A 25,631-nucleotide genomic window follows, 5' to 3' on the forward strand; every position below is an offset into this window, starting at 1 on the left:
GATCTGACTGTGGCTCCCAGGGATGTGTATGATCGGACACTGTAGATATCAATCAGCTGTTTCTCTTCACCAGCTGCTGCTTTCAATTAACGCACCACGTGTGTGCCTGCTCCCCCCTCCCTTTGTCCTGGTTGCTTCCTTGTTTGTTGGCCCTCCCTCCCTCCCACCGGGCTCCCATTGGTTGGCGTAGCCTTTTAAATTGGCCACCCAAGGCACCCCCTGCCATGGCAGCCCCTCAGCCAAGGACAGCTCCAGTGGTGTCTGCCAGTGTCCGCCGTGTTAGCACCTAGCCTGCAACCGTCGACCTGCTGCAACTGATCAGGTAAGTCGTATGTGGGTGTGTTGTATTGTGCTGTGCTAAAAAAGTAGCCTTTTTTTCCCCTTTTAGGAAAGTCGGATCTGTTCCGCCTCCCCCCCGTGTTTCCCTTCCTTTCTCTCACATCTCAGCCTTTCCCTCTTTGATCGATTGTATACTATTCTGACACTGTCTCGTGCTCCACGGTTCTTCTGGAATTACTTTGCATTGCCTGCATTCTTCTTCTAGGTTTCTGTTGTGTTCTGTGCCTCTACGGTTCTTGATATTATGTTGCTATCCACGGTTTGTGGCATCACATTGCAATTGCCTGCATTCTTCACGTCTAGGTTCCCTGCTGACCTCTGTGTTTTGCTTTTGGTCCTGTATTGCATCTGCATTTTCTACTTCCAGGTTCCCTATTGTGCTCTAGGTCTGTTGTTCTTGTTCTTCGATGTGCCCCTTCTCCCTTTCGTGTGTTCCCCTGTGCCTCCCTCCTGTCTGCCCCCTCCTGCGCAACCCCCCCTAACTGGACTCCCTTCTCCCCACCCCCCTTCTTTTCTAACTGCTTTTCTATCGACTATCCTGTCCCCCTCACTACGTCTGGCAGGGGGAAAATCAAAAGGGACATCCTGGTCTCCAACCCATGCCTTCCTATCGCCAATACCTATACCAGTGCTTCCTCCAGACAGACCCTTACCGACATCCTCTTTGTCGTTTCCTCTCCAGTCCTATGGACCCCTCATATGGTCTCTGTTCTCGCTCTTCTTTTTCCTCTTCTCCTATTAATGGTGGCACCCGTTGGGAGGCCCTCCTGGCCCCCTTCCACTCCTCTACGACCATCATTAATGTCTACTTAAATGGCACCGTCTTGGTCCAGGGCCCTAAGGCCAATTTCCTCCTCTTTGATAGATGCTTCCCGAGCCTCATCAACTTCCTTTCCTCTCCTGCTGTCCCTTCTTTACCCGTCCCTGTCTCCTCTGCCACCTCCTTCCTCTGCCACCTCTTCGGCACCCCTTGTTGCTTCTCTGGCCACCCTGTTGCCTACCTCCCCTGCCTCCCCTCTGGCACTATCTTCTCCCTCTCTGACTACTCTGCCTTCTCTTCCTTCCTCCTCTGCCCATTCTCGGGCACCTCCAACACTTCTGCAGGGTGTACCTCTGGCCTATACCCCTCCCCAGAAGTCCTTCAAATGTGGCAACCTTCTCTACATTGCTACTCTCAACTCTCATTCAACTGTCAAACACTCCTCTGACATCTGCCGTCTCCTGGAAGAGCTTGATTTGGATGTACTCAGTCTCACCGAGACTTGGTTCATGGCCAGCTCTATCACGAGTTTGGACTCACCACTTTCCGATGGCTACAAGATCCACTCTGAACCCAGAACCAACCATCCCGGTGGGGGTGTAGCCTTAATTTTCACAGAGTGGATCCCTGCTTCTATCATTCCAATGCAGCACTCCTCCTCCTTTGAATGCCTGGTCTGCAAGCTCTCCATCTCTCCTGGCATCTCTCTCACTGTGGTCGCTATCTACAGGCCACCTGGCCAGGTCACCCTCTTCCTCTCTGAGTGTGCTGACCTCTCTTCCTCGTTTCTTTGCTCTACCTCTCAACTTCTCCTCCTCGGAGACTTGAACATTTAACTGGATGCTACTAGCCCTTCTTCATGACTCTTTTGCAACCTCTGCGACAAGTGTAGGGCTACGGAGAGGAAGTGGAGGGCATCAGGCGCACCCACTGACAAACTGGCCTGCTGCCTGCTCCAAAGGCAGTACAGACTCTCTGTCCTCTCTAAAAAGAGAGTCTACATCCAATCCTGCATCTCTGCACCATCTAACAACTCGGCCAAACTTTTCGAAATCTGCAAGGAGCTGGCCAATCCTGCTGCAGTCTCTACATCTCCTGTTCCCTCCCATGCCCTCTGTACGGACTTGACCTCTCATTTCACTACTAAAATTCAGGACATCCAGTCCACCCTCTCTTCCTCCTCCTCTACCACTCCTGGCCTGCCTTAGGCCGTCTTTCCTCCTCATTTTCCCTGTTCACCCCTGACAATGTTTCTAGACAAATCCGATCTTTGAAAGTCTTGGCGAAGCAGGTTCTCCCCTGCTCATCCAGAACCATCAAGGACCGCATCGACACCCTTGCTCCAGCCTTGGCTAATTTATGCAATAATTCCTTTGCCACTGGAACTTTTCCCTAGCAACTTTCCCCCCTTAAGCACTCTTGTGCACCCCTTTCTAAAGAAGCCATCGGCCGATCCTTCCACTCCGGCTAACTGTCACCCGATCTCCATCACTCCTTTTCTGGTCGAACGCTTGGAAAAGCTGGCCATCTCCCAGCTTAATCTACATACTGAATCTGTTGGTTGCCTTCATGACCACCAGTCTGGCTTCAGAGCTGGCAGAAGCACGGAAACTACTCTCCCGAACACCTGTGAAGACTTGCTCTCCAATCTTGACTCTAATCTCCTTTCTGTCATCATTCTCCTGAATCTATCCTCTGCTTTTGACAGTCAACCATGCCATCCTGCTCAATTGTTTCCGCAGCAACCTTTGTATTACTGATCAGGCCCTGGCCTGGTTGACCTCCTTTCTCACCGACCGACCTTCTCAGGTCCAACTGGGGTCTTTCCTCTCTTCTATATCTCTCTCTACTTGTGTTGTTCCCCAGGGGTCTAACCTCTTTCGCTAGCTCTTCAACCACTACCTGGTGCCTTTTGCCCACTGCATCGATACTTTCTGCTCCAATTTTCAATGTTATGCGGATGATACTCGGCTCTCTTTCAGGCTCCCCTCAGACACCCCTGCTTCTTCTCTCATACGAGACTGCCTGGCCGCAAATCAGGGATGGTGTGCCGCCAATGATCTCGGACTTAATGCCAATAAGACTTAGATCCTCCTCATTGGGACACTCGCTCCCTCCTTTCCTCTCTCTCTCCTGCCACCCACTCTGGGCCCTCTTCCTACTCCTTCCTGTGAGGCTAAGAACCTTGGTCTCATCTTCAACTCCACCCTCTCCTTCTCTCCTCACATCTCTGACGCCTCTAAGAAGTCAAACTATCAGCTGCACCTCCTCAGAGGTATTCTTCCTTTTCTAATTTTCCCCCAGAAGCTCACTGTCTCCAGAGCTCTCGTCCTCTCTAGGCTGGACTATTGCAACAGCCTCTTTCTAAATCTTCCTGCCTCTACTCTTCGCCCTTTACAATTTATCCAGAACAGTACTGCAAGACTTGTCCTTGGCCTCATCACTGGCTCCCTGGGACTGCAAGGATCAACTTAAAGACCCTCTGCATTGTCCACAAGGCTTTCTGGGGCCTGGGAACGCTCTACCTCGAACTTTCTCTTCCAAAACATCTTACTTCTCGAGCTCTCTGCTCATCCACCTCCAACTCTCTGAGGGTCAGTCGCTTCTCCAAGCAGTGAGTTGGGGGCAGATCTATCTCCTTGGCTGGGGCCTCCCTCTAGAATAGCCTCCCCGCCACTCTCAAACTTGAGCAGAACCACCTCTGGTTCCGGAAGCAACTCAAGACCTTCCTTTTCGCTTCTGCTTTCTCTCTTCCTCTCCCCTGCTGATGCACCTGACTGCTCCATGCACTGGTCATCCTCTGATCTCGGGCCCAGGCTCCTGCATGTCAAGTTGCCCTTGCACGGCCCCCGGGGTCCCCAGCACTTAAGGGGCTGTATCTGCAACCCTACTGTCCCTTCTCTCTGCACTTATGAGCCACCCACTGGCTGCACTTGTGAGGTAACTGCACTTCCCCATCCCCGCTGGCACTTCTCGCCTTCTATCTTCACTTGCGCGATCTGAATGACACAAGGCCTAGTAAGATCATTATTTTGTCCTCCCTTTGTTTCCCCCTCCTTGTCTTGTCACACATAGAAACACTTGTGTACAGGCGCGTTATAAATGCCACATCATATCATAACATAGCCCTTAGCTCCGAGCTTATTGTTATGAGTGGAATCTCCCCAGTGCTCCCATCCCACATATGCAATTCCCAGATCCTTGTGGCACATGTTCAAAAACCTATCGGAGACATACTGACTGGCAATGTGAGACAGTGAAATGAACACCTCTGCAAGCAGCGAGTGGTAGGAACATGGGGGGGATACCAGTTTGAAAGGGCCCCTTGCAGGTGTGTGTCACTTCAATTTCTTTGGGATGACTTTGACGGGTGTGACTGGACAGTGGCTCGCCGAGGGTATGATCCGTCAGTGGAATCTTGGAGGTACGATATGAGACTGAGCAGGATCTCTGTGACATTGATCTCTGGGGGAATGCTTGGGCAGTGGCTTGGCGAGAGTTCAGTCTAGGAGTGGAGGCCTGGGTGTATGAACTGCTAGGGCGTCTCTGGGGGAATGCTTGGGCAGTGTCTTGGCGAGAGTTCAGTCTATGAGTGGAGCCCTGGGTGTATGAACTGTTAGGGCATCTCTGTGGGAATGCTTGGGCCGTGGCTTGCCGAGGGTTCAGTCTATGAGTGGAGCCCTGGGTGTATGAACTGCTAATGCGTCCCTGGGGGAATGCCTGGGCAGTGGCTTGTCGAGGGTTGTCTGAGTGGAGCCCTGGGTGTATGAACTGCTAAGGCGTCTCCGGTGGAATGCTTGGGCAGTGGCTTGGTGAGAGTTCAGTCTGAGTGGAGCCCTGGGTGTATGAACTGTTAGGGCATCTCTGTGGGAATGCTTGGGCAGTGGCTTGCCGAGGGTTCAGTCTGAGTGGAGCCCTGGGTGTATGAACTGCTAGGGCGTCTCTCAGGGAATGCTTGGGCAGTGGCTTGCCGAGGGTTCAGTCTATGAGTGGAGGCTTGGGTGTATGAACTGCTAGGGCGTCTCTGCGGGAATGCCTGGGTAGTGGCTTGCTGAGGATTCAGTCTGAGTGGAGCCCTGGGTGTATGAACTGCTAGGGCGTGTCTGGGAGAATGCTTGGGCAGTGGCTTGCTGAGGGTTCAATCTATGAGTGGAGCCCTGGGTGTATGAACTGCTATGGTGTCTCTGGGGGAATGCTTGGGCAGTGGCTTGGCGAGAGTTCAGTCTGAGTGGAGCCCTGGGTGTATGAACTGCTAGGGCGTCTCTGGGGGAATGCCTGGGTAGTGGCTTGCTGAGGATTCAGTCTGAGTGGAGCCCTGGGTGTATGAACTGCTAGGGCGTCTCTGGGAGAATGCTTGGGTAGTGGCTTGCTGAGGGTTCAATCTATGAGTGGAGCCCTGGGTGTATGAACTGCTAAGGCGTCCCTGTAGAAATGCTTGGGCAGTGGCTTGGCGAGGGTTCAATCTATGAGTGGAGCCCTGGGTGTATGAACTGCTAGGGCGTCTCTGGGGGAATGCCTGGGTAGTGGCTTGCCGAGGGTTCAGTTTAGGCGTGGAGCCCTGGGTGTATGAACTGCTAGGGCATCCCTGTAGAAATGCTTGGGCAGTGGCTTGGCGAGAGTTCAGTCTATGAGTGAAGCCCTGGGTGTATGAACTGCTAGGGCGTCTCTGGGGGAATGCTTGGGCAGTGGCTTGTCGAGGGTTGTCTGAGTGGAGCCCTGGGTGTATGAACTGCTAAGGCGTCTCCGGTGGAATGCTTGGGCAGTGGCTTGGCGAGAGTTCAGTCTATGAGTGGAGCCCTGGGTGTATGAACTGCTAGGGCATCTCTGTGGGAACACTTGGGCAGTGGCTTGCCGAGGGTTCAGTCTATGAGTGGAGCCCTGGGTGTATGAACTGCTAGGGCGTCTCTCGGGGAATGCTTGGGCAGTGGCTTGCCGAGGGTTCAGTCTATGAGTGGAGCCCTGGGTGTATGAACTGCTAGGGTCGAAGCAGCAGTATGGCAGAGCCATGGTATTCCAGGAGAAGCTGGAATAATATGCATTGCATTAACCCCTAGTGAGAAACTTTACCGGGCCTGCACTCTGCTAGCTAGTGTCTTGATACTACAAGACTGGCTATCTAAGCGCTATAATGCTTTAAGCACTCAAATACAGGTCTCTATTAGCTACTAAACTTGGGCCTCTGCCCTGCCTTTGCAAGCTATGAATGTAACCTTCCACCCTTTTGACACCTGCACGTTCAATGTAGCTCACTATGCTTGGTATGTAGGCGCTACTAAATCATTACTAATCCATTTATAAAGTTCTATTTCAGCATTTAGTACACACTTCGAATAAGGTATTAGTCTTAGCTGTTAATGCAGCCATATATGTAGGGCCTAATATGTAATATGGTTAGCTCAGCAGGCTAATGCACCTGAGGGAAATGCAACTTCCTTCACACTACAATTATCTACTGAGTAGCCTATATACAGCTAACTGCCCACTTGAACGCTCATCCCATCCTCCATTCCCACCAATTCGGCTTCAGACAGGGGTTCGGCACTGAAGCATCCCTATTACAATTGAAGTTGAGATTGGTGGATCATATGGACAGAGGCTTGCCATCCGTGCTAATGTTACTAAATCTCTCAGCAGCCTTCAACCTGGTGGATCACACCATCTTGATCCCCAGGTTGAAGGAGGTAGCAAACATCTCCAGCCGGGCATCCATGTGGCTCTCATCTTTTCTTCGTGATAGGGAATGTAGGGTTTTCTCTGGTGAAGCAGAGTTAACCCCCCCCTAACCCCCAATTATTTTAAAATTTGGGGTTCCTCAAGGAGCCTGTTTATTGCCCTGTATATGTAATATTTGTACTGTACCCTTCTTCCGATACCTTGATTTTAATGGCATAGAATGTACTACCTATGCAGGTGATTCTCAGTGTCTGATACCCCTCACTAGTAACCATGAGTATGATGAACATCGTCTCAATAAAGGTATTTGCCATTGTGGCATACTGGATGATCCAGAATAATCTAGCTCTTAACAAAGGCAAGACAGAGCTCATGGTTGTGGGCTCGCAACACCTAATAAAAAAATTGGATGTAGACTATGAGATTTTCCATTTCTGTTACTCTGGTCTCTGTTGGAGGACTTTTCTGTTACTCTGGTCTCTGTTGGAGGACTTTTCTGTTACTCTGGTCTCTATTGGAGGACTTTTCTGTTACTCTGTTGGAGGGCTTTTCTGTTACTTTGGTCTCTGTTGGAGGACTTTTCTGTTACTGTGGTCTCTGTTGTAGGACTTTTCCGTTGCTCTGGTCCCTGTTGGAGGTCTTTTCCGTTACTCTGGTCTCTCTTGGATGACTTTTCTGTTATTCTTGTCTCTGTTGGAGGACTGGTCTGTTACTCTGGTCTCTGTTGGGGGACTTTTCCGTAAATCTGGTCTCTGTTGGAGGACTTTTCTGTTACTCTGTTGGAGGGCTTTTCTGTTACTCTGGTCTCTGTTGGAGGACTTTTCTGTTACTCTGTTGGAGGACTGGTCTGTTACTCTGGTCTCTGTTGGGGGACTTTTCCGTCAATCTGGTCTCTGTTGGAGGACTTTTCTGTTACTCTGTTGGAGGGCTTTTCTGTTACTCTGGTCTCTGTTGGAGGACCTTTCTGTTACTCTGGTCTCTGTTGGAGGGCTTTTCTGTTACTTTGGTCTCTGTTGGAGGACTGGTCTGTTACTCTGGTCTCTGTTGGTGTTAGGGAGAATTCTCATAAACGGTTGATTTCCCTTACCTACTGAGTCCCTCTGCAGCTTTGCTGGATTTCTAGGATTTATTTTTTTCACCTGGTAAGTGTGTGAGCCTTTTTTCCCACTCTTACATGTGTTTTGCTATGTGTATTTCTACTTTTTGTGTGATCTTGGGCACTGGAGCCTCACCTACTCCATGACACCAATTTCTTCCATGTGTGTTACACAGTACCTTCAGTGCAGTAACACAGGGTTGGCTTTTACACTTCCCACCGACTCCATTTGTCACTTTTACCACAGACCCAGTACACCCCATCTTCCATGGAGTATTGGAAAGGGTTAATTCTTATCTCTTTTGTCTGTCTCTTGGAGCATTGTTTCGCTCCCTTTACACTAAGACTTGGCTGGTGGCAGTGGTATCTACCCTATTTCTTATACCGCGGTTATCTTAAATAACCATGGTATTGTTTTAGGCTATTATAGTAGCCACAAACATAAACCCGCTTGACCATATATAATTTATTACGGTTCTGGCTGGGTTTATTCGCCATTTCTTTTTGTAAATGTCTTTCTCGTGTTTCACTCTGCACGCCAAACCAGGTTTGATCCCTTTGTTCATCGCCTTTTCGCAGGCTTCCACACAGAAGCCCTCCTTTAGGCGTCTGAGAGTCTGGGTAGGATGTGAGGGAGGGGTTTTAGGACCCCTGCCATGGGTTCTCTTGGTAACCCAAGTCGCACTCCTGTTTGATTGGCTGGGCGACTGTCCTTGCCAGGACAGCCACCCTGCTGTGTGATTGACAGCCAGGCTGTGTGAATGGGGGAAAACTGCATAATAAGCAGGTCTCTGGGACTGGAAGAGCAGAGTCACCACTTGAACGAAAGAACCTACGAGGAACTGACGGAAGAGGACCCCTACCACGACTGAACTGCCCGGTGAAGCCCTGCTGCAGGTCCGAATCGTCAGAATCCGACGACAGAGAAGATCCTCCAGGAAACGTCAACCCTTGAGCTGGTGGGACCAACCAGTTCACCCAAACTGCAAGCCAGGACCCCTCCTCTGGTCGAATTCACTGTACAGAGCTAAAGTGGGCCGTATAGCCAGGGAGGTCGGACCCTGCTTGGGTTTTAAGGAGCACACCTTTTATTTGTTGCTTTGCTCTGCTGCTGGTTTCTTCCCTGGGTAGTGCAGGACCCTCCAGTCTTCCTACTTCTTGTCAGTCCAACAGTTGCTTCAGGAACCGTGAGCCTGCAGGAACTACCAGGAACTTCTGCCTCAGCTACAGCTCCCTCTCTGTTTTAAGGTACTGTGCAAATCCGGTTGTTCGTTTCGTTCAGCCGCGGTGAAAGTGTTTGAAATCTTTCTCCAATCTGTGGGCTTGTCCTTCTCTTCTCTTTGAACTAACTTTTCTACCAACCAACCTCATCCGGAAACCATGCCACGAACTTTACCGCGAACTACACTGAACTGTTTAATCTTGAGCAAAAGACTTCTGAACCGTTGACTTTGGTCCTAAGCCTTTTCTATCTGATTTTACCATTGTATTCTCTCTTGTTCGATTGCCCTGAGTACTTACCTGTTGGGGTGATTCAATTTCTGTTAACTTCTGTCTCTCCCTCCCTTTTAAATTGCTGGAGTGCCATTTTGCTCCCACTTCATTTTGTGAGCTTAACTTGTCTGAAATTTAAGGGAAGTGGTGTGGTGCATTAAGAGAGTGATTTTTAAAGTGCTTAGAATAGCGAAATGTTATACAACTCAAGAGTGAAATAAATGTATATTCTTTTACTTGAAAACCTTGAGTCGGTGTTTGCCTTAATCATAGTAATTGCTGTCCTTTGTGTAACTATTTGATACTGCTCACTTACTCTTGAGATAAGTCTGGCTGCTTAGCCATCGCTACTACCTTTACTGTGTAGTACAGGCTTGTACCAAAGGTGAATTTGTACTGTCACTTGTAGTCTTAATTGTGTGTGGTGTTCCAAAAGGGTACTGCATGTAATTCTGCCTAACAGTTGGAGGGCTTTTCTGTTACTCTGTTCTCTGTTGGAGGACCGTTCTGTTAGTCTGTTGAAGGACTTTTATTTTACTATGATCTCTGTTGGAGGACTTTACGACTTTTTTTCTGTTAATCTGGTCTCTGTTGGGGGACTTTTCCGTTACTCTAGTCTCTGTTGGAGGACTGTTCTGTTACTCTGGTCTCTGTTGGAGGTCTTTTCTGTTACTCTGGTCTCTGCTGAAGGACTTTTCTGTTAATCTGGCCTCTGTTGGTGGATTTTTCTGTTAGTCTGGTCTCTCTTGCAGGACTTTTCTGCTCTGGTCTCTCTTGCAGGACTTTTCTGTTACTCTGGTCTCTGTTGGAGGACTTTTCCGTTACCCTGGTCTCTGTTGGAGGACTGTTCTGTTACTCTGGTCTCTCTTGGAGGACTGTTCCGTTACCCTGGTCTCTGTTGGGGGACTTTTCCGTTACCCTGGTCTCTGTTGGAGGACTGTTCTGTTACGCTGGTCTCTGTTGGAGGACTGTTCTGTTACTCTGGTCTCTGTTGGGGGACTTTTCCGTTACTCTGGTCTCTGTTGGTGGACTGTTCTGTTACTCTGGTCTCTGTTGGAGGACTGTTCTGTTACTCTGGTCTCTGTTGGAGGACTGTTCTGTTACTCTGGTCTCTGTTGGAGGACTGTTCTGTTACTCTGGTCTCTGTTGGGGAACTTTTCCGTTACGCTGGTCTCTGTTGGAGGACTGTTCTGTTACTCTGGTCTCTGTTGGAGGACTGTTCTGTTACTCTGGTCTCTGTTGGAGGACTGTTCTGTTACTCTGGTCTCTGTTGGAGGACTTTTCCGTTACTCTGGTCTCTGTTGAAGGACTTTTCCGTTATGCTGGTCTCTGTTGGAGGACTTTTCCGTTACGCTGGTCTCTGTTGGAGGACTTTTCCGTTACGCTGGTCTCTGTTGGGGGACTTTTCTGTTACGCTGGTCTCTGTTGGGGGACTTTTCTGTTACGCTGGTCTCTGTTGGGGGACTTTTCTGTTACGCTGGTCTCTGTTGGGGGACTTTTCCGTTACTCTGGTCTCTGTTGGGGGACTTTTCTGTTACGCTGGTCTCTGTTGGAGGACTCTGTTGGGGGACTTTTCTGTTACGCTGGTCTCTGTTGGAGGACTGTTCCGTTACTCTGGTCTCTGTTGGAGGACTGTTCTGTTACTCTGGTCTCTGTTGGAGGACTGTTCTGTTACTCTGGTCTCTGTTGGGGGACTGTTCTGTTACTCTGGTCTCTGTTGGGGGACTTTTCCGTTACGCTGGTCTCTGTCCCCTCATGTGTCACTCTACCTCTTTGTCTTACAGATGGGCGTGAGTGTGGTGGACTCCTCTGTGGCTGGCCTCGGCGGCTGTCCATACGCACGCGGGGCGTCCGGCAACGTGGCGACCGAGGATGTCGTGTATATGCTCCACGGGCTCGGAATACGCACTGTGAGTGGAACTGCTCCCATCTTGGTCCAAGCATGCGCTAGTAGTATTGGTGTAGATGTGGGTGTCCACAGTTTCATCCTCTAATGCACACACACTGAGTACTGGCATGCTTGCAAGCGGCTAATAACACACAGGCTATAGACCACCACACTGAGACCACTCTCGCTTGCACTTCCCCCACACGCGCACACTTCCGTTCCATGGGGCTTGGTCACTCCCTGTGCGGCCGCTTTTGCTCATGGGCCTTGTATCTCATTGTAGTGTGTAGACCATAGGCGTGGAGTGATAATAACACCCCTGTACACAGCATTTGAGACATGGCCCAAGCTACTAGCTTGCAGTGTGTCTGAGCTTTGCATACACTGCACGAGTCTGCATGTAGCACAGTTGCCCTTCACATCCTATTTCTAAACGGAATGTAAGCATGTGTTTTTCTCGCCTCTAATTGTTTGTTTTCTTCTCCTGAAAAGGGCGTGGATCTGCAGAAGGTTCTAGACGCTGGATCATTTATCTGCAGATCTCTGAACAGGAAGAGCGGTTCTAAGGTGGCCCAGGCCACCTCCAAACTCTGAAGTCTGAACCGCATGTCCTGCGAAGCACATCACAGCACCATTCACTGAACCTGGCCCCAAAAGCCCAGGCTGCTCTGGGTCCACAGCTAGGGACTGACCAATCGTCTTCAGTCTTCGGAGTGGGACTAGGTGCTTCAGAGAGTGGAGGACCAACTCCTGCTGGACGGGGCGGATGTCTCTGGGTTTCTGAATGGGCAACAAAATAAATCTAACCTTCAACCTTCCAAGTGACACGTGCAGCACAACTTGGACGAAAGGAGGGTTCAGTTTGTGGGTTTGTGAATAATGAGATTTTCAGAAGAGTGCTGTGGCAGATTCGGGGGTGCGAAACTGGCCCCTGTGTGTTTTCAATGATCATGGTCTGCAGTTTGGTCCTACATTTAAAATTCCTATGAAATTAATGTTATGAAGAAAGGTTATGTAATTATAAACCCAGGTTCTGAACTTATTTGTTGGTTTGACTCCCACATCCTGCTCTTTCTGATGGCACCATCTCACCTTCAGCTCCTCTCCTGCAAGAACACTGACTGTTTTTTAATTTAAGTTAATGAAGTCATACCTGAGTTTTCCGTCCGCAGGTTCGTGGGTCACCATGGTAATTGAATGGGAACTCTTGTTTGAGCTCTTTTTGTATTTCCATGGCTGCCATTTTGCTTTGGGAATGTTTTGTTGTTACAAAATGTTGCTCAAATGGGGCCAGCTTTTGACCAAAGGAAACCTTTATTTTAGATACCCTTTACCTCCCTCAACATTTTGCAGAGTTTGATAGCAATCAACCCATTGGCATTGTCTTTGCAGCGGGTAACTGATTGCAGCTGTCTGTTAATGGGCTTTGCATGACTGTGGGCGTTTACTGGCTGGACAGCCCTCCCCATACGTGTTTATCACCAAATTAATGGATGAAATGTGCTTCACTGACCTTCTGTTTGTAAACGTTGCTTCGAATGCCTTCAAGAGCAAAGCTGTTGTGCTACACCCTGCAGTTCACAGTAAGCAGCTGCTTGTGCTGTGAGGAACTGCGATACCTTCCATGGCTCTCGGAGATCGCATTAGTCAAGTGTCCTGGACCCCCACTTGACACACTATGGAACCAATCTACAACTCAGAGTTGGAATGAATATTTGGTTAGCAGGAGCTAAAAGCAGCTCCTCTGTGTCAGGCATCACACAGTAGACAAGACCCACCACTGGGGAAAGAGGAGAGAGTACACAGCGTTCACATGAGGTCCACCTGTTAACTTCTTGTCCCTTATATATGATCTAGTATAGTTTGACATGTCTAAAGTCTTCTGGATTTACATTCTCAAACACTCAAAGTTAATGTCACATATGTATGCTTGCAAGGCACCAGTTTCCCTGGGGAGACAAAAGTAGTTCCTGTTAACTGTCATTAGTATTATTTATAAGCAATTTGAATACAATACCTTCTTGTTAAAATTGATTTCAGAAACTGAATTTTGTCATTACTGTTTTATTATTTTATTCTTATTTTCTTTTTTCTTTTATCAACATCCTAATCATATATAAAGACTGTGTACTAAAATGACAATCATTGGTTGACAATCATTAAAACCTTAATGAAAAAATACATTCAGCACTGAGCTTGTACAATTCCATTGTGTAAAAGCAACACACCATACTGTGATCTCATATATCAACACATTCATATCAATCGACATTCAAAAAATGCATCGATTGTTTAATAGAATATTGGCCTATATTGTCGGATTGCTCTAATATATTCAATTACCGTACGTATTTGTGTGAACCAAAATACAATCAAGACCCTAAGAAGGAACTTGTCATGTCGACTCGAGTTTCGAGCCTGGTTTGATGGAATTTCTCCTACCAACGCCCTGCCCTCATCAGGACATAGAAAGCAATTTTCTTTTGGGATCGCATTGGTGTATGATGAATTGATTTTGCCGAAAAGTTTGTCTGTTTTCTAAAATATTTTACTTGGCGATGTTCGATTGTGAGCATCCGTTCTCAAGCGAAAAATGCACTGTCTCTGTAATGTCAACTGCAAAACAGTCCACCGTAGGCACTGTGTGCCGAGATTTCCCTCTCTGCTGTTTGGTGGCTCCAAAAGGTTGTCCCTTGGAGAAAAGACCTGTGTAATGAGGAACAGAGCCTCGCGGTTTCAGAGATCAATTTCAAACTGTGCGGCTGTGTAGTTATAGACTGTTGACTACTGGCCAGTTCGCCCCGATGAAATCTCTAAATGTAAAGAGATGATTTATCGCTGATGTTCCAAGCGGAAATGTCGCGAACGTGTCCGTGAAACAGGGGCCGGCCGTTCTAAAGGCTGCTTATAAGGCACCAGTTTCCCTGGGGAGACAAAAGTAGCTCCTGGTAACTGTTGATGTTAAGCTAACCAGGCTCTCCTAGTGCAGAAGCAGGAGCTAAATAGCTCCCAGCAATTTCAAGACCTCCAACTTATGCTTGCGCCCAAGTTGCACTCTGTTACGAGCTTCCAGATAAACCATAGGACCCTTTCATGGCATTGCTATTTTTTTTTTTAGCACTAGGCAAAAGTGGCCCAACTGGAATCCGGAAAGTAACCCTAGAGCAGGGATCTACGCTTGCGTAAATGGCACAGTATTTTAATGCTTGTTTTGAAAATCAACTATTGGCAGATGTTGAGCAGTTCAATCTAGCTAGAGCAACCAAAACTGGGGCAAACCCCAGGTCCCTGGAAAAAGTGTGCCGGTACCCCTTGCCTCCTCAGCTGACTATGCCACTGCTGACCAGAACATTCCCCCGCCAAACTGACTGCGACATTAGACTCCACTTCACAATCTAATCCTCCGCAGTGACCTTGACCACTCTTGTGGTTCCTCCATTGCCCCTCACCTGCTTATACATCTGCCCCTTGGCACAGGTGATGCAATGCTGCCTCCTTGGTGGGTACACTGGTGATACCACAGCCCAGGCTAATAGTCTGCAAAGCACAGCAACATCTTGGAATGCGTCTGCAAAATACCACACTGGAGGCCTGCACAATCATCCAGCATACAAGACATTTCCCACAGACCATGGATTACTCGGACCCCTCTCCCACTTTGAGATAAAGTATGGGGTCGTTGAGCAAGCAGGAAGAACCATTTGAAAACCATTTAAGGTTGTTTCTCTGCTGAGGTTTAGCGATGTTATGTTATGTTAACTTTACTTCTAAAGCGCACGGTCGCCCGGGGGGGCAGATGAGTTATGGCAACAGATGGGATATGGCAGCAGATGAGTTATGGCAGCAGGCAGCAGATGAGTTATGGCAGCAGATGGGTTATGGCAGCAGGCAGCAGATGAGTTATGGCAGCAGGCAGCAAATGGGTTATGGCAGCAGATGAGTTATGGCAGCAGGTGAGTTATGGCAGCAGATGTGTTAAGGTAGCAGATGAGTTATGGCAGCAGGCAGCAGATGAGGTATGGCAGCAGATGGGTTATGGCAGCAGGCAGCAGATGGGTTATGGCAGCAGATGGGTTATGGCAGCAGATGGGTTAGGGCAGCAGGCAGCAGATGGGTTAGGGCAGCAGGCAGCAGATGAGTTATGGCAGCTGGCAGCAGATACGTTATGGCAGCAGGCAGCAGATGGGTTAGAGCAGCAGGCAGACCGGAGTGACGTCAAACTCGGGCACAGTTAGCAATAATGATGGAGTATAGGCCAGTAGGCAGCAGAAAGTAATGGCAGCAGGCATCAGATGGGTTATGGCAGCAGATGGGTTATGGAAGCAGGCAGCAGATGGGTTAGGGCAGCAGGCAGACCGGAGTGACGTCAAACTCGGGCACAGTTAGCAATAATGATGGAGTATAGGCCAGTAGGCAGCAGAGAGTTATGGCAGCAGGCAGCAGATGGGTTATGGCAGTAGGCAGCAGAGAGTTATGGCAGCAGATGAGTTATGGCAGCAGGCAGCAGAGGAGTTATGGCAGCAGGTGAGTTATGGCAGCAGGCTGCAAATGGGTTTTGGCAGCAGATGAGTTATGTTAGCAGGCAGCAGATGAGTTAGGGTAGCAGATAAGTTATGGCAGCAGGCAGAAGATGAGTTATGGCATCAGATGGGTTATGGCGGCAGATGAGTTATGGCAGCAGGCAGCAGATGGGTTATGGCAGCAGATGGGTTATGGCAGCAGGCAGCAGATGAGTTATGGCAGCTGGCAGCAGATGAGTTATGGCAGCTGGCAGCAGATAAGTTATGGCAGCAGATGGGTTAGAGCAGCAGGCAGACCGGAGTGACGTCAAACTCGGGCACAGTTAGCAATAATGATGGAGTATAGGCCAGTAGGCAGCAGATGGGTTATGGCAGCAGGCAGCAGATGGGTTATGGCAGCAGGCAGCAGATGGGTTAGGGCATCAGGCAGACCGGAGTGACGTCAAATTCGGGCACAGTTAGCAATAATGATGGAGTATAGGCCAGTAGGCAGCAGACAGTTATGAGAGCAGGCAGCAGATGGGTTATGGCAGTAGGCAGCAGAGAGTTATGGCAGCAGGCAGCAGATGGGTTATGGCAGCAGATGCGTTATGGCAGCCGATGGGTTAGGGCAGCAGGCAGACCGGAATGACGTCAAACTCGGGCACAGTTAGCAATAATGATGGAGTATAGGCCAGTAGGCAGCAGAGAGTTATGGCAGCAGATGGGATAGGGCAGCAGGCAGCAGATGAGTTATGGCAGCAGGCAGCAGATGAGTTATGGCAGCAGGCAGCAGGTGAGTTATGGCAGCAGATGATTTATGGCAGCAGGCAGCAGATGAGTTATGGCAGCAGATGAGTTATGGCAGCAGATGCGTTATTGCAGCAGATGTGTTAGGGCAGCAGGCAGCAGATGAGTTATGGCAGCAGATGTGTTATGGCAGCAGATGCGTTATGGCGGCAGGCAGCAGGTGGGTTATGGCAGCAGATGGGTTAGAGTAGCAGGCAGCAGATGAGTTATGGCAGCAGATGGGTTATGGCAGCAGATGAGTTATGGCAGCAGATGATTTATGGCAGCAGATGGGTTAGGGCAGCAGGCAGACCGGAGTGACATCAAACTCGGGCACAGTTAGCAATAATGATGGAGTATAAGCCAGTAGGCAGCAGAGAGTTATGGCAGCAGGCAGCAGATGAGTTATGGCAGCAGATGATTTATGGCAGCAGGCAGCAGATGTGTTATGGCAGCAGGCAGCAGATGAGTTATGGCAGCAGGCAGCAGATGAGTTATGGCAGCAGATGCGTTATGGCAGCAGATGTGTTAGGGCAACAGATGCGTTATGGCAGCAGGCAGCAGATGGCTTATGGCAGCAGATGGGTTAGGGTAGCAGGCAGCAGATTAGTTATGGTAGCAGATGGGTTATGGCAGCAGATGAGTTATGGCAGCCGATGGGTTAGGGCAGCAGGCAGACCCGAGTGACGTCAAACTCGGGCACAGTTAGCAATAATGATGGAGTATAGGCCAGTAGGCAGCAGAGAGTTATGGCAGCAGGCAGCAGATGGGTTATGGCAGCAGGCAGCAGATGAGTTATGGCAGCAGGCAGCGGATGAGTTATGGCAGCAGATGAGGTATGGCAGCAGGCAGCAGATGAGTTATGGCAGAAGATGTGTTATGGCAGCAGGCAGCAGATGGTTTAGAGTAGCAGATGACTTATGGCAACAGATGAGTTATGGCAGCAGGCAGCAGATGAGTTATGGCAGCAGAGAGTTATGGTAGCAGGCAGCAGATGGGTTATGGCAGCAGGCAGCCGATGGGTTATGGCAGCAGGCAGCAGATGAGTTATGGCAGCAGGCAGCAGATGAGTTAGGGTAGCAGATGAGTTATGGCAACAGATGAGTTATGGCAGCAGATGAGTTATGGCAGCAGGCAGCAGATGAGTTATGGCAGCAGATGTGTTATGGCAGCAGATGCGTTATGGCAGCAGATGAGTTATGGCAGCCGATGGGTTAGGGCAGCAGGCAGACCGGAATGACATCAAACTCGGGCACAGTTAGCAATAATGATGGAGTATAGGCCAGTAGGCAGCAGAAAGTTGTGGCAGCAGGCAGCAGATGAGTTATGGCAGCAGGCAGCAGGTGAGTTATGGCAGCAGATGATTTATGGCAGCAGGCAGCAGATGAGTTATAGCAGCAGATGCGTTATGACAGCAGGCAGCAAATGAGTTATGGCAGCAGCAGCAGATGAGTTATGGCAGCAGATGAGTTATGGCAGCAGGCAGCAGATGAGTTATGGCAGCAGATGCGTTATGGCAGCAGATGTGTTAGGGCAGCAGGCAGCAGATGAGTTATGGCAGCAGGCAGCAGATGTGTTATGGCAGCAGATGAGTTATGGCAGCAGGCAGCAGATGAGTTATGGCAGCAGATACATTATGGCAGCAGATGTGTTAGGGCAGCAGGCAGCAGATTAGTTATGGCAGCAGATGAGTTAGGGCAACAGATGCGTTATGGCGGCAGGCAGCAGATGGGTTATGGCAGCAGATGGGTTAGGGTAGCAGGCAGCAGATTAGTTATGGCAGCAGATGGGTTATGGCAGCAGATGAGTTATGGCAGCCGATGGGTTAGGTGTCAGAATGCACCAAAGTATCAACCGAAAAGGATACAATATTCAAAAGGATACAGGAGGTAGGGTCTTCCGGATCCCTGTTCACCCGACTTGATAGTCGTGAAGTCAACAAAGACCTGTCAAATGATACAACCCTCTGGCTGATAAAACAGGCAGAGCGATGGATCACTGGAAAGGGCGTGGGTAAGGTATAGTAATCCAGCCTAGGACAAATTAAAGTATCATGAATAACTGCTCCAACCTGAGTATGATGAGTTAGATAATGACAGGAATGATCACACTGACCTGTATCTCTGGGTAGAACAATCCAGAAGTCTCTTGATGGATTTGAAATGAAGAACAAAACGACAGGGAAGGGAAAATTAGTAAGGGAGACTTATCCCGGACGGAACGAGGCTCACGCTAGATACGGGTTGAATTCACCACAGGATAGCGTCCAAAGTTCAGTTCAAAGTCACTTCCAATAATCCTTGAAAGGCTTCCTTCCCAATTTGGGATCAATCCTTCTGTTAATTCCACAGATGCAGGAGTTAGAAGAAAATAGCGTTTGAAGACAACGTGAGCGTGTGGATTTACACGCGGGCAGGAATCGCGCAGCCTGGGCCAGCCGCGTGTGAAGACAACGTGCGCGTGTGGATTTACACGCGGGCAGGGTTCGCGCAGCCTTGGCCAGCCGCACTTGAAGACGAAGAGCGCGTGTGGATTTTACACGCGGGCAGGATTTACGCAGCCTTGGCCAGCCGCGTATGAAGACAAAGAGCGCGTGTGGACTTTACACGCGGGCAGGATTCACGCAGCCTGGGCCGGCCGCACTTGAAGACGAAGAGCGCGTGTGGATGTTACACGCGGGCAGGATTTACGCAGCCTTGGCCAGCCGCGTATGAAGACAAAGAGCACGTGTGGATTTTACACGCGGGCAGGATTCACGCAGCCTGGGCCGGCCGCACTTGAAGACGAAGAGCGCGTGTGGATATTACACGCGGGCAGGATTCACACAGCCTTGGCCAGCCGCGTATGAAGACAAAGAGCGCGTGTGGATTTTACACGCGGGCAGGATTCACGCAGCCTTGGCCAGCCGCGTATGAAGACAAAGAGCGCATGTGGATTATCACGCGAAGGGATAGCTCCAGGAATCAGCGTGTGGCGGAACACACGCTATCGAAGGCCCAAAAGTAGCTGTAGGAATATACCAGGATGTAGATCAGAGGTTCAGCTACACGACGCCAATAGAGACGATCAGAAGCAGCGAGTGAAGTTTCTACGCTGCTTAAATACGTGATACCGTAGTTCACGTGACGAAGCAAAAGTCACGTGAAGTTAGCGACGTGAAAAGTGTAAACGTCGTTTTCCCGGTAACGTATCGAATAGCCTCCATTTGGAGTAGAACGGTCTAGCTGTTCTACGAGCGTAGCGTCCAGCATGCATGACAGTGCCATCCCCCAAAGGGACAACCTCTCCCCTTCTTGTGTGGAAGCGCTTCAATAAAGCAGGAGCATGAATGTTGGAAAGAGGTTCCCAGGACCTATCTTCGGGTCCATAGCCCTTCCAGTCCACCAGATAATATGGTCTACCAGAACGGAGTTTCATATCCAGTATGTCTTGTACCTCGTATTCATCAGACCCCCGCACAGAAATAGCAACAGGCCGTACCGGCAGTCTAGTAGTGTCAGAGAAAGGCTTGATGAGCGAGACGTGGAATACAGGATGCACCCGCCATCGTTGTGGCAAAGCCAGACGTACAGCAGCAGGATTAAGAACATGGAGCACAACATACGGACCGATGAATCTAGGCAACAATTTCTTTTTGCCCGGAATTCTTAAGTTCTTAGTGGATAGCCAGACTTTCATCCCAGCCTTATAGACAGGTGCGGACACCCTATGAGCGTCGGCATAGAACTTGTCACGTCGTTTGGCCTGCTCCAATTGCTGCTTCACCTTTCTTTGTAAACTCTTCAGATCACGAAGCGTACGGCCTGCGGCAGGCGTGTCCAGGGATAGACCGGAATCTAGAGGTATTGATCGGGGGTGTTGTCCATAGAGAGCATAGAACGGTGAAGTGCCTATGGCACTATGATAAGAGTTGTTATAGGCGAATTCAGCCGCCGGCAGTACCGTGAGCCAATCCGATTGGTATTGCAAACACAGACACCGCAGATATTGTTCCATAGTACAATTGACCCTTTCAGTCTGTCCGTCGGTTTGAGGATGATAAGCGCTGGACATTCTATCATCAATTAGTAATGCAGATGTTAAGGCTCTCCAAAAGCGTGACGTTAACTGCGAGCCCCTGTCAGTAATGATTACTGATGGTAGACCAAAGAAACGGAATATATGTTGGATGAATAGATCAGCCAGAACAGTAGCAGTTGGTAAACCAATACAAGGAATAAATAGGGCCAATTTAGTGAAATAATCCACTACGACCCATAGGGTATCGTATCCTTGATTTGGGGGGAGTTCCACCACAAAGTCCATAGATATCATGTCCCATGGTTTGGTAGGGACAGGCAGGGATTGGAGTAAGCCCACTGGTTTACCAGGAGTATTTTTACATTGGATACATACGGAACAAGAAGATACGTAGTTTATAACGTCTTTTGCCATGGATGGCCACCAGCACCACCTTTTGAGCAGGTCCAGTGTTTTCTTCTGTCCAGGATGGGCTGCAATCAAGGAATCATGATTCCATTTGAGGGCTTTATCCCGCATTGAAGGAGTTGATAGATAAAGCACCCCCTGTGTGAATGGTAAACCGTTATGCACGTCTAGATTCATATCCTGGACTACTTGTGGATTATTTTTTACCCACTCTTGTATTTCGGTTTTTAAGGATGGTTGAACCGAACAACCACAAATCACATGATCTGCCAACAGCTGGATCTGTACTTGTTTTTCTTCCTGCGCCTCTTTACTCATACGGGACAAAGCGTCCGACTTAACATGTTCTCGGGCAGGACGATAGGTGACCTGGAAATCGTATTGGGCAAAAAAGACATGCCATCTGGCCTGACGGGCCGTAAGGCATTTCATGGATTTGAATGCTTGGAGATTTCTATGGTCAGAGTACACCAACACCTGTTGTTTGGCCCCAAGAAGATGATGACGCCATTCTCGGAAGGCATCTTTGATAGCCAGTAGTTCCCGCTCAGTAACGGTGTAGTTCCGTTCATATGAGGTGAGTTTACGAGAGAAGAAAGCCACTGGGTGTTCCTCCTTGGTTTCTGTGCAGACTTGCGAGAGCACTGCGCCAATAGCGACACTGGATGCATCCGCTTCAACGACAAACTGGCGATCAGGATCCGGATGTTGAAGCACGGGTGCAGTGGTAAATGCTTCCTTCAGTTTTTCGAATGCTGCTTGGGCATGTTGGTTCCAACAGAAAGGTACTTTGGAACTAGTTAAAGCCGTCAAAGGAGCTACTGTTTTGGAAAAGGAATGGATGAATCTGCGATAGAAATTCGCAAAGCCCAAGAAAGACTGTAGCGACTTGACGTTATGTGGAATTGGCCAATTCAAGACGGCCTTTACCTTGGAACGACTCATTCGAGCACCTAGATTGGTAATGTCGTAACCAAGGAATTCCACTTCCTGCGAATGAAAGACACATTTTTCGGCTTTCACATAAAGGTGGTTCTCCCTAAGTCTTTGTAGGACTGTAGAAACATGTCTGACGTGTTCCGATAGAGATGAGGAGTAAATCAAAATGTCGTCCAGATAGACAACCACAAATCGGTCCATGATGTCTCTGAATATATCATTCATGAAGAATTGAAATGTGGCGGGAGCATTGCACAGACCAAAAGGCATCACCAAATATTCGTAAAGACCATACCGTGTCTTAAAAGCGGTCTTCCATTCGTCGCCTTCACGAATGCGAACCAAATTGTATGCACCTCGCAAGTCCAGTTTGGTGAAGTAACTGGAAGTGCCTAACTGATCCAACAGCACGTTTATTAGCGGTAAGGGGTATTGGTTTTTGATGGTGATATCATTAAGTGCCCTGTAATCAATGCAGGGTCTGAGGTCTCCCTCTTTCTTAGGAACAAAGAATAGAGGAGATGCAGCAGGAGATTGCGAGGGTCGTATAAAGCCCGTGGCTAGCGCCTTGTCAATGTATTCCTTTAACACGACATCTTCTTTAGGTGTTAAAGAATAAACACGGCCTGTAGGAATTTTGGCACCCGGAATCAGTTCGATAGGACAGTCGTACTGTCGATGAGGAGGTAGTTGTTCTGCCTGGCCTTTATCAAAGACATCAGCATAATCAGCGTATTCGCATGGTATGATATTGTCGCATTGATGTACAACGCTGATAGCAGAATCCTCCACCACAGAGGCCAATATGTGTTGTTTATTTGACACCGCCTGACTGGTAAAGCAATGTTCGTTGCAATGAGTCGAAGGATATTGGAGCGATCCCGAAACCCAGTCAACAGTAGGATTGTGAAGGGTTAACCATGCAAGACCAAGTATGATCTCGTACTGCGGAGCAGCAATAACATCGAAGACGATTTCTTCTGAATGGTTATTTGATAACGTCATCCGAACAGGTACCGTCTCCTGGGTTACCATACCAGAAGTTAACACAGATCCGTCCACGGTATTCACCGTTTCAGGTTTTTTTTTGTTTACTAGGGGTAAGGAACGGTTCTTGGCATAGGTGATGTCTATATAATTGCTGGTGGCTCCAGAATCAACCATGGCCTTGGAAACCACTTCTCGCTCATCACAAAGTAACGTCACCTGAACTATTACAGGTGCATGTTTAGGAATGGTACTGGAGTCCGATGAAACACTCGACATAGGGACTCCTGCTAATGTCGAGTTTTGGCGTTTCCCGCACGCTTGACGGGTTTTTTAGGACATGTTGCCAATAAATGCTCGGAAGAACCACAATACATACATAAGTGGTTTTTTCTTCAGTTCTCCCGTTCTGTATTGGACAATCGGCCTCTCACGGCGCCTATTTGCATGGGTTCAGGGTCGTTAGAGATGACTGCTGGTGTCTCTGACCGCCCCGAGACTGGCATGAAGGGCTTTTTCTCTCCCTTTCGAGCATTCCTTCGGGCGTCGATTTGTAGAACCAAATCGAGCAGCTCTGGGAAACCCGTAGGAACAGTAGATAAGGCGTCTTTCAGTTCTTCAGAAAGACCCTTGTAAAAAACAGCCGTTTTCTTGCTGTCAGGCCATTGGGTTTCCGCCGTCAGTTGATTGAACCGGGCGACGTAAGACATAAGGGGTTGGCTGCCTTGTTGTAGGTTAAGCAACTCTAAATCTGTGGCTTGAGTAGAGTAACGCATGTCAAAGACTTTACTCATAGCAGTCAAGAGATCGTCACAATCGTACAACAAAGGGCTATTAGTTTCCAACAAAGGGTTAGCCCAAGCAGCAGCCGTGCCCCCTAAATGGGAAAGCACGAAGGCTGCTTTTGTGGTTAGGTCAGGAAAAGATGTAGGACGGCAAAGGAAATGGAGTCGGCACTGGTTTACAAAGGTTCTGTAGGTTTTGGGATCACCCGTGAACCTTTCTGGAGGGGCCAAGGGAAACTGAGTGGGCATAACCACGTTAATAGTCTCCTGTGGGGGTGCCGTAGTCCCAGATCCGGATGCGGTAGCCATCGGCGCTTGTGTTCCCTGAGGACTACCATGTAGGGCGTCTTGCATAACGTCCATACGGTGCCGTAACATGTCCTGTGCAGTAACCATTTCGTTTCTCAAATCGTGGATCAACTGTGTCAAAACAGTTAAAGGATCCGTACCCTCCATGGCTTCTGATTCTGTCAGAATGCACCAAAGTATCAACCGAAAAGGATACAATATTCAAAAGGATACAGGAGGTAGGGTCTTCCGGATCCCTGTTCACCCGACTTGATAGTCGTGAAGTCAACAAAGACCTTCCAAATGATACAACCCTCTGGCTGATAAAACAGGCAGAGCGATGGATCACTGGAAAGGGCGTGGGTAAGGTATAGTAATCCAGCCTAGGACAAATTAAAGTATCATGAATAACTGCTCCAACCTGAGTATGATGAGTTAGATAATGACAGGAATGATCACACTGACCTGTATCTCTGGGTAGAACAATCCAGAAGTCTCTTGATGGATTTGAAATGAAGAACAAAACGACAGGGAAGGGAAAATTAGTAAGGGAGACTTATCCCGGACGGAACGAGGCTCACGCTAGATACGGGTTGAATTCACCACAGGATAGCGTCCAAAGTTCAGTTCAAAGTCACTTCCAATAATCCTTGAAAGGCTTCCTTCCCAATTTGGGATCAATCCTTCTGTTAATTCCACAGATGCAGGAGTTAGAAGAAAATAGCGTTTGAAGACAACGTGAGCGTGTGGATTTACACGCGGGCAGGAATCGCGCAGCCTGGGCCAGCCGCGTGTGAAGACAACGTGCGCGTGTGGATTTACACGCGGGCAGGGTTCGCGCAGCCTTGGCCAGCCGCACTTGAAGACGAAGAGCGCGTGTGGATTTTACACGCGGGCAGGATTTACGCAGCCTTGGCCAGCCGCGTATGAAGACAAAGAGCGCGTGTGGACTTTACACGCGGGCAGGATTCACGCAGCCTGGGCCGGCCGCACTTGAAGACGAAGAGCGCGTGTGGATGTTACACGCGGGCAGGATTTACGCAGCCTTGGCCAGCCGCGTATGAAGACAAAGAGCGCGTGTGGATTTTACACGCGGGCAGGATTCACGCAGCCTGGGCCGGCCGCACTTGAAGACGAAGAGCGCGTGTGGATATTACACGCGGGCAGGATTCACACAGCCTTGGCCAGCCGCGTATGAAGACAAAGAGCGCGTGTGGATTTTACACGCGGGCAGGATTCACGCAGCCTTGGCCAGCCGCGTATGAAGACAAAGAGCGCGTGTGGATTATCACGCGAAGGGATAGCTCCAGGAATCAGCGTGTGGCGGAACACACGCTATCGAAGGCCCAAAAGTAGCTGTAGGAATATACCAGGATGTAGATCAGAGGTTCAGCTACACGACGCCAATAGAGACGATCAGAAGCAGCGAGTGAAGTTTCTACGCTGCTTAAATACGTGATACCGTAGTTCACGTGACGAAGCAAAAGTCACGTGAAGTTAGCGACGTGAAAAGTGTAAACGTCGTTTTCCCGGTAACGTATCGAATAGCCTCCATTTGGAGTAGAACGGTCTAGCTGTTCTACGAGCGTAGCGTCCAGCATGCATGACATTAGGGCAGCAGGCAGACCGGAGTGAAGTCACACTCGAACACAGTTAGCAATAATGA

General features: G+C 49.1%; 1 protein-coding gene across 1 annotated transcript in view; it reads left to right on the forward strand.

The window, feature by feature from the left end:
- HMGCL (3-hydroxy-3-methylglutaryl-CoA lyase) overlaps positions 1–13,431 on the forward strand; it is a 215,342-nt gene extending 201,911 nt beyond the window's left edge. The window contains exons 8-9 of the mRNA XM_069622384.1: positions 11,147–11,272; positions 11,743–13,431. Coding sequence (XP_069478485.1) covers positions 11,147–11,272; positions 11,743–11,844 — 228 coding nt within the window. The 3' untranslated portion in view covers positions 11,845–13,431. The remainder of the gene's footprint in view (positions 1–11,146; positions 11,273–11,742) is intronic.
- The last annotated feature ends 12,200 nt before the right edge of the window (positions 13,432–25,631 follow it).

The sequence above is a fragment of the Ambystoma mexicanum genome, chromosome 11 (genome assembly GCF_040938575.1).
Source record: "Ambystoma mexicanum isolate Mex_15411 chromosome 11, UKY_AmexF1_1, whole genome shotgun sequence".
NCBI lineage: Eukaryota > Metazoa > Chordata > Amphibia > Caudata > Ambystomatidae > Ambystoma > Ambystoma mexicanum.